At 47.7% G+C, this 9,299-nt stretch overlaps 1 protein-coding gene across 1 annotated transcript in view; it reads left to right on the forward strand.

Moving 5' to 3' along the window:
* Positions 1–2,655: 2,655 nt before the first annotated feature.
* dati (zinc finger protein datilografo) overlaps positions 2,656–9,299 on the forward strand; it is a gene marked incomplete at its 5' end in the record, with an annotated part of 63,933 nt that continues 57,289 nt past the window's right edge. The window contains 2 exons of the mRNA XM_026814438.1: positions 2,656–4,434; positions 6,693–6,794. Of these exons, the coding sequence (XP_026670239.1) occupies positions 2,656–4,434; positions 6,693–6,794 (1,881 nt within the window). The remainder of the gene's footprint in view (positions 4,435–6,692; positions 6,795–9,299) is intronic.

The following is a 9,299-nucleotide window of genomic DNA, read 5'->3' on the forward strand; positions in this document are numbered from 1 at the left end:
TTGCGAATTAACGAAAAATCGTGACGCGACGGCGAGGCGAGTTCCCCTGGCACACGTGTTCTCGTGAAACGATTCTAAGACCGAACCTGTCGCGATCAAACGAAAATTCATAAATCTCTAACGAAGCAAGCAAGCGTCGTTTAAAAAAAATTGCCGAATGTGAAACAGTGCAACACTGAACATTGACAGTTCCAAGTGTCAACTATTCGAATTCGATCTTCGCGTAGAAAATTGGTGATCCATTTTCAAAATTCTCATCGATTCCTGATCGTCGTTAAAAGACGAGAGTGAATAACATTCGACGACAGATAGAATTTTTCTCCTGAAAGTGTACAGCGAAAGACTGTCTCAGCATCCTCGGTTCTCGTTCAATCATCGTCGTAACAACATGTCACATTGCAATATCGTGTGTCGAAGTGGCTGTCATTACTGATACACCTATTTTTCTATACATATCCAATCGAATTAATCAAAAATTAACACGGGGCACAATTAGAAGGGATGAGAATGGAATCAGGCAATTGTGATTTTTGGTTTATTGAGGAAAACCCTTCGCGACGGACGTTCGAAGAGAGCTCGTGTGTCAGTGAATACGATGAGAAGAGAGCGTTTTCTTCGCGAGTGACAGAACAAATCCTTAAACGAGATTTCGGTCGCGTTCAGTGCGAGCTCGTCAAAGAGGCGTGTTTGCAGCCCGCCGGTGATAGCCTAGAACATCGTTGCATGCATACTGTTAATCAAACGCGTATTTCCTCCAAATGATAGTGATAGTGATAAACGTTCGTCGAAGCCGATTAACGGCACGCGTCGCGTCGCGCCGGTGAGAGACTCGAGCGGGATAAAAATATCGTTCTTCTTTCTGAATTGCAGCTTCGAGCGGGAGACGCGTTGCAGCAAGAGATACCCGCGCAGGAGAGGAAGACTGGACAAAGCGGAAGAAGCAGAATAAGACGAGCGAAGCAGAAGAAGCGGAGGAACACAAGAGCAAAAGAAGAGCGAAAGCGAGACGCATAGAAGCGGGGTTTGTTTTGCGACGGAAGTGATTTGACAGCGAAGTGAGAGATAGGAAAAAGGAGTAGAGGGAAAAGTGAAAAGAGATAACGAGATAGAGAGATCTGAAATCGAGGGTAGATCTGGACGTGAAGGAGCAGAAGAGGAAGAATCGAGTGATCAAGAAGATAGAAGAAGAAGAAGAAGCTCGTTAGAGAAGAACCTCGCGCCGCATACATATATATTTCAGTGTGTTCAAAAAACGAGTGTACCTAAGTGCAATATTATTAAACCTAAACGATAATAAGAAACAACCACAACTACCATCGACGATATATCGGTAAACGACGAGCGGTTTAATCGATAATCGAATAGAATTCCTTTTAAAGAGTTAATGAAGAGATAAAAAATAATACCCTAGAGTCGCATTTCGAGGAGGATTCGTGAACGGACGCGAGAAGGAAATACGGACGAAAGGGTATAAAAACGGTCGTTGAACGAACGTGGAAGACAGAGAGTCGACAACAGCAGAAATCGCTGATATAATCGACGGACCAGGAAGATCGTCTTCGACGAACGCGAACGGAGTGACCGAAATCGCCGAGGGAAGAGGAACTGCCGTCCCGGTTCAAAGATATCACACAGAGTATCACGCACACTCGCGCGCGCTATCGACACGCGGCGCCCTTTTTTTCGACGAACAACCGATCGGGCAACAAGGGAATAAAGGGCTCGCGAGCGTTCCGCGTCGCACACGCACACACATACACGCACATAAACGGGGCTACTAGAACTACTCAGGGCAAAACGGGACGAGCAGCGATCATCCGCTGAGGTGAGATTTCCGACACCCGGGAGCGCGGTGATCCAGCTTGAGGACCACGACTCCGAAGAGGACCTTTCGACCGATATATTCAAATCGCATTACGTCGCGATTCGCGTCCGCACGGACTGTCCTTCTCGTTCACACCGTCCGGGCTGGGCAATCGTGAATTTTAACCTAAACTTAAGTGTACGATAGACTTTAAGTTAGATAGAACAAAGGAAATAGGCTGTTCTCCGAGGGTTTCTACCGGGGAACGTCCGAATTGAGCGCGCATCGATTCATCGAATACACACACGACCACACACATAAACACACACCCACACATAAAAAAGTATCAATGCAGACCAGTGGAAGGAGGAGCTAAAGAAGAAGCATAAAAAAAGAATAGAAGAAGAAGGAGAGAAGAACCACCGAACTACGGAGACGCACGAATCAGTGACGAAAATCTGTAAAGTGAGATCACGTTACGGGAGCGATCGCTACTTTCCTTAAAATCAAGCGAAGTGGGAAATTACGTTGGTGTTCGCGAACAACAACGCGAGTAACGAGCCGGCGAAACTGTGACTACGACGAGTGAGAGAAGCCGAGGATAATCCGCTCGGCAGTGGTAAAAGAAGAAGAAAAAAAAAAGGATCGTAGGGCCGAAGGTGTACGGGCAAGAGAAGTTTCATGAGCGAAGTAGCGGGTGGCAGCAGGCCCGGGAAGTCGAAGCAGGTGGCGAGTAACTGACGTTGCCCGCCGCCCACGTCGAACGAAAGGGATCGTTCTCCGTGCTCGTGGACGGAGAGGATCCTCGGGCCTAACAGGCTACGCGCGATAACACAGGACGCGCGGCGTAAAGGCTAGAAGAACGAGGAGACGATAGGAAGGAACGGCGGCGAGCGCGGAAGTGTGCCGGCCGTCGAGCTGCTTACCGGAAGGGGTGCGAAAAAGCGGGCAAGCTGCGCCGGAAGGGGGTAGCCCGGGCTTCTCGCGAAGGCCTCAAAATTTCGGACGCGACGGCGGCCCTGGACCTACGTGCCCAGACGCAAGCCCAAACCGACTTTGGCTTGGACCATCACCACCAGCAACAACAGCATCACCATCCGCAGCAGCAGCAGCAACAGCAACAGCAACAACACCAACAGCAGCAACACAATCCGCAGCAGCAAGCGCAACAACAGCCGCAACAGCAGCAGCATCAACATCAGCAGCAGCAGCAACAGCAACAGCTGGGTCAAAATCCGGATTCGCGTACGCACCATCACCTTCAACAGCAACATCATCACCAGCATCACCCGGGGAATCATCTCCACTCTGGCGATTCGGGGGGTGGGATAGGAGGCGGAGGAGGAGGTGGTGGCGGTGGACCCGGTGGAGGTGGCGGCGGCGGAAGTGGCGCCGGCGGAACCGCCGGTGTTGGTGTTGCTGGTGTTGCTGGGGGAGGTCACGAGCCGGAGAGGACCGTCAGGATCCACGACGAGGACGACGAAGATATTACCGAGAGGGAGGACGAGGAGGAGGACGAGGATCCTTGCAGCTCCCCGGAACCGGACCTCGAAAACGAACCGGAACCAATGGAGGTCCAAACGTCGGCCGTCACCGCGGCGGCCGCGAACCTTCACGCGTTGCGACAACACGTCTTTAAGATGTCGGACTATTGGCAGCAGCCGCAGCGAGGGCCGCCTCAGCACTCACCCGGGATACAGCATAGTCCTATATCGAATTCCCAACAACAGCAACATCAGCAAGTGCAACAAATGCACAGTCCTCTGGGTCAGCAGCAGCAGCAGCAGCAACAGCAGCAACAGCAGCAGCAACAACAGAACGTGCCGCAAGTACAGCAGACCGGTGGCTCGGGACTAGGACAGACCGGGAGTCCACAGTTGCAGCAACAGCAGCAGCACGCGATGTCGATGGGCCAGCAAACTGGTCAGGGTGGACAACATCAGTCCTCGCCGGCGCCGACGACACCCTCGCCGCAGGCCGACCACCAAGGCGCGATCGCGTCCAGCATGGCCCAGAGTCTGCACAGTCTTGCACAGGCACAGCAGACGATGTCCCAATCCTCGAGTCCGTCTTTGGCCGTCCAGGCGGTCCAAGCGGCTCAGGCGTTGAATCAAAACCTCGGACAGGCGCTGACCCAGGCGTTGACACAGAACATGCAACAGAACCTCGGCCAAACTTTGCAACACAACCTCGCGCAGAGTCTCACGCCGAATCTGTCGCCACAGCAGCAGCAACAGTTGCTGAACCAACCACAGAATTTGAGCCAGGCGAGCCAGAACCTGCAACAGAACATCCAGAGTCAGGCGCAGAACCTGTCGCAATCGTTGCAACAGCAGGCGCAGAATTTGACCCAGAATCTCGGCCAGAGTTTGAGCCAGCAGGCGCTCCAGCAACAGGCAGCGCAGAACCTGACGCAAAATTTGCAACAGCAGGCACAGAATCTGTCACAGAACTTGCAACAACAAGCATTGAGCATGGCTGGCAGCATCGCGCAGAACGGCGCTCTAGCCGGGATGAACATGTCGACGAATCAGCAACAAAACTCGCAGAACTCGATGCTGAGTCCCGGAGCGACCAGCCAGGACTCGCACGACGCCAGCATCACGGAGAAACTCGTCAACGAGCTGCAGGTGAGAACTTAATATGATTCATCTGTGTACATAATGGTGGCGGAGGGTAGGTTTTATTGGTTTCCTTTTTTTATTCTATGAGTTCTTTATGTTGCTTTTATTTTCCTGATCTCGGTTAGAGTTCTCTCACTCTGTCATCTCTAACTGCGGAGTGGAGAGATAAATAACTGGGACGAGGCGACCGCGATAAAAGTGCATATAATGCGCCGATAAATAGGGTCATTCACTTGGGCCGATTGACAATACTTCGAAACAATACCAACTGAAAAATACGTCTCGCGATCTTTCCACTGAATCTTCTACGTACTCCCGTTTCTCTCGTCGATAACGACGTTAGCTATTCTAAGATCTGATCTTTGACCGCGTTCTACCTATAAATTCAATCAACTCTTCGATAAAAAAAAAAGGAATGCGTACGAGAATGACAAACGAGCCGTTTGAATCGCGTGTAACGCGTTGGGAGGGGAAAAAAAAAGATGCAGGGAAATTGGAAAGAAATACGTGTCAGTGGTGTCACGAGCGAAGACAGGATACGGGGAAAACGTCCGTATCGGCTTAACTGGATGACTTTCAATAAATCGCGGCGTACGTACATCATCGACAATTTCGCTGACTGGTTGAATCCGCGACTGTACCGAGATACACTGACCACGGTTCACACGCACGCCGTTGAATACGTTGACTTACCGCATCTCCCGTGCACACGTAGACGCGTACCACATAGAAAGACGAGAAACGCGAGAGAGGGAGAGTGAGCGTGCGGGCCACAGAAAGAGAGGGAGAGCAAGAGAGAGTGAATGTTCGCGCGCGCGTACTTACAAAGAGCGGAGGCACGCACACGCTCAGAGAGAGAGTCACGGGGCCACAAATGCAAACGCGGCCCACGCACACCGATGCGGCCACAGATGCGGATACACAGACCCGTGTGTCACGCAGTATACGTGCATACACGCGTCGCTGTTCCTCGTCCTCGTCGTCCTCGTCGCCGTTGCCGTCGTCGTCGTCGTCGTCGTCGTCGTACCCGGGGTTCTTGACCCGCGCAACACAGATAATACTATACGCGCATACGTCATACGGTACGGCCGAGAAGATGTTCACGAGAAAATATCGCGGCGTGCTTCTGCGATGCCGCAGCCCGCGAGCCCCGATACGAGGAAACACTGTAAATATATCCACGCGACGCGACGCGCGTCCCTCGTCTACGTCCGAAAACGACATTAAGCTAATCCGAATCCGAACACTTATTTCGCTTTACGCAACAATCCGGTTATTTATCTGGGAACACATTTTTTCATATTCCGTTTCGTTTTTAATTATGATTATGAGGCAACAGCTTTCAACTGATGCCTCTTCTTTTATTGTCATTTATGTTCTATATTTCTGTTCGTACTTACGATAAGATTGTTTCTCATTATACTGTCTATGTTAATACAGAGAAAAACACTTAACTGGACTTTAGAAATGTTCACTGCCTTACAATTATCTATGTACACTTATACGCATTGTTTCACGATTTTTTTACATACAGTAGGATGATTTATATACTGGATATGTTAAATATTTAGTCGATATAAGAGGATGTTTGAATAATCGTTAAAAGTAAATCTTTTAATTTCGTGTCACAGACATGCTCCCGCGTTCCAGGTGACGCAATATTTGCTGTAGGCGTATGTAATACGTTAATTGATAATCGAGTGCACTGTTCGGCACGATCAACTCAATATGACAATTTAATAATGTCTATGGTAATTAACAAATGACGTACTAAACTTAAAATTCTTAATTTAGTACTGTAGAGAATTTGCAAATGATTGTACTTTATATAAATATCTAGAGGAAATATAAATAACTCGGGATCCTATCTACAGAATCTACCGAACGAACAAATCTGGACAACCTCTCTGTTTTTTAATCAGTATCTCGCATTTAATTGGCTATTCTCAAATACAGGATCGATAGAAGAATATTTTCGAACTCTTTACAAATTCGAGAATTTCACAATTTATTTTCAAAAATTCCACAACCCACTTCAACGAATCTATACAAATCTTCTTCATCGCTTTCCAAATCACCGCAGGAGAATTCCTAGTTATTCTGACAAACGGAAGACAGTCACCGTATTGTAATTACTCTAACTTAGCGGTAGGAGCGATGATCGAAATTTTGTATTGTCGCCGACGATAGAGGGGGTAGATGAAAAGAAATAGGGAAGAAAGCGCAAAAGTGAACTAACACGAGGCTCCTGTCTTGCCCGATAGTCTCGTGCCTCTGCGGCGGGACTCGGCGGTGCGGGAGGCGCCGGCGGAGGCGGAGGAATGGGCAACATCACCATCGAGGAATGCTGGTCCACCCTGCAACGAGTGAGTTGAACACTCAGCCCGTTCAAAATCCCCTTTACATTTATTTTCTCCTTTCGTCACATACAGCTTCCTGCAACTTCTTTTTTTTTTATTCCCTCGACTCGTTCACAGGCTCGACGTAGTCTCATAACTTCTATCTGTATTCTCTCTCTCATCTTTTTTTTTTAATTTCTTCCCGCACGTTCAGCGATTTCGCTTTTTCTTTTCTTTTGGACTTTTGAGTGTTTCATCAACGAATCACTCTATTAATTTCGTTCACATTTTGTCGTCAGTGTTTTTCTATTTTGGCTAGCTGGCATGTTCTACGTGCGTGTATGCGCTTCTTTATAAAATTATAAATATCACAGAACTGGTTGATGCTAGTTTTAACTGATTAATAGCATTCGTTGAGGATTCTATATGCACACGTATTTCCAATTAGAACAAACGTTCATTAACCGAAATGGATTAAAGTAATTCCGAGGAAAGAATCAATACAAGATATAAAAATCTGATTATAATATAAAAATAATGTTTCCACTAGTGCGCAACAAACTTCGTGTACTAAATTACAGAATCAATTAAAACTTTAAATAAGAAATATAGCTGAAGCGTTGATAGTTGTTTGACTTTTTAACTAGTAAAAATTGGCATCTACCGGTTCGTCTTACCACATTGATATGTTTACAGTAAACATTTGATTAGGGAATCACATTTTAATTTCATTTCAAAATCTGCTTGATACACTAATTCGTTGTACGTCTAAGAAAATGAACAAAACTACTGTTGACCGCCGTGGCGGTTCAAGATCCACCTGATTTCTAGAAAAAATGACTAAATAAATACCACTTGCTTGGGCGAAGCTTTACTTGAGGAATCTTGTATATGGGAAAGATCCGTATACTAATAGGTAGATGACCGAGCGTCTCTAGAGCAACGGTACTCAGTATAGAGCCCCGCGATAGACAATGCCGCGTTTAATTGTTTCATACGCGTATTCCACGCACGATGCAACCGATTTAATGGGACGGTCTCCGTCGCGATCGATACTCGCCTACCACATCCATACCCTGAAACGTACATGGCGCTGTCCTTTTACGTGGCAGAACCGAAACGAAGGTAAAGGAAGCACGGCTAACGAGCCGTGAACGCGAATCCAGTCCGTCCCACGACGTTCGAAGACGATCGGGACGGGGAGGGGTGAAGGGAACGATGGAGGTGAAAAGGAGGAAGTTCGGTGGAAACTTTTAAATTCCCTTCGGTCCTAGGGGCTCGGGTAGCGCGAAAGCAACAATTTGTACTCGGCTAAGTAGCCGCGCGGTTCTTTTGTTTCCGCGACTTCTTTTATTCCCGGTAAACCGCGCCCGCCGGATGAATGGGGAAAGGTGGAAAACGTCGGCCGAGGGATGGTAAGTGGCCGTGGCTGGTCCCAGCCTCCGTCCAGCCCGCGTCGTCCATCGCCACCTTGAAAGCGACTCGCGAAACTTTTGGAAAATTCGCAAAAACCTTCCGCATCGCGCGATGCCGAAGTTTTCGCGTTTTAACCGAGATTTAATTAAAACATTCGCCTCCTTTGTAACGTTTCCTGGAATCTACCGCCGGGGAGAGGTACGGCACCGTTATTGCCGTCGCTTCTTCCGGGACAAGATGGTTAAGACACTTATTATTCGTTGTACAGTGTACGCACTTAATCCGAGCATTTGAGTCAGGGAAGCTCTTGATTTAAAAAAAATGAGACAGAATGATTCCATCCTGAATAAATGATATCATATTATTGGCTCACGTACTTCATTAATCCTTTAATTTTCCAGAATTCATCATTTAATTCACAATCCAATGAAACAGTAAATTCACGGTATAAATAATTACTTCCCACCCATTTCCCAATTGTATATTTAGGCACTTGACAATTATGAAATCGCGTCAATATTCATACGTGTGGCCCGTGGGAAAACAAAAGGGGGAGCGTTGAAGAATATGGAAAGTCGAAAACGTGAATGCAGCGTTACATAAACACTGGTCGGATTCTCATGATCCTCGATCAAGAGCGGCGGAGAGAAAGGAGGCGGGTTTTTGTTGTTTCGCCGTTAGGAAAATTAAAATCCAATTATTTCGACACCTCTGCACGACCCTAAGGGGCGATTCAAATGAATTTTTTGCGCGGCTCCGACTCGTTTCCCTCGAAATTTCTCTTCCACCCCGCTTTGAAACCGGTTCGACATCCACCAGGTTACGTTACAGCGCGTTACACTGGCTGGTGTGTGTGCTCGATGCTCACCCTTGACCGATCACCGCGGTCCTGAATTGGCAACAGCTGCCAGAACCGGAACTCGCGCCGCGGGTAGAAGATGAAGACGGCGAAAGAAAAAGGGTTACTTATTAACCCGCGTATCCGCTTACATCGTATCACCGTTGCGTATCATTAAGAACGGACGAGCGTTGCATTTTAGGACATTTTCATGTACTTATTATCCACAACAAAAATCTGACAAATATTTAAAATTAGTGGCCATCAAAGACTATATT

This window comes from Ceratina calcarata, unplaced genomic scaffold (assembly GCF_001652005.2).
Source record: "Ceratina calcarata isolate Rehan_Ccalc_2016 unplaced genomic scaffold, ASM165200v1 scaffold39.2, whole genome shotgun sequence".
Classification (NCBI taxonomy): domain Eukaryota; kingdom Metazoa; phylum Arthropoda; class Insecta; order Hymenoptera; family Apidae; genus Ceratina; species Ceratina calcarata.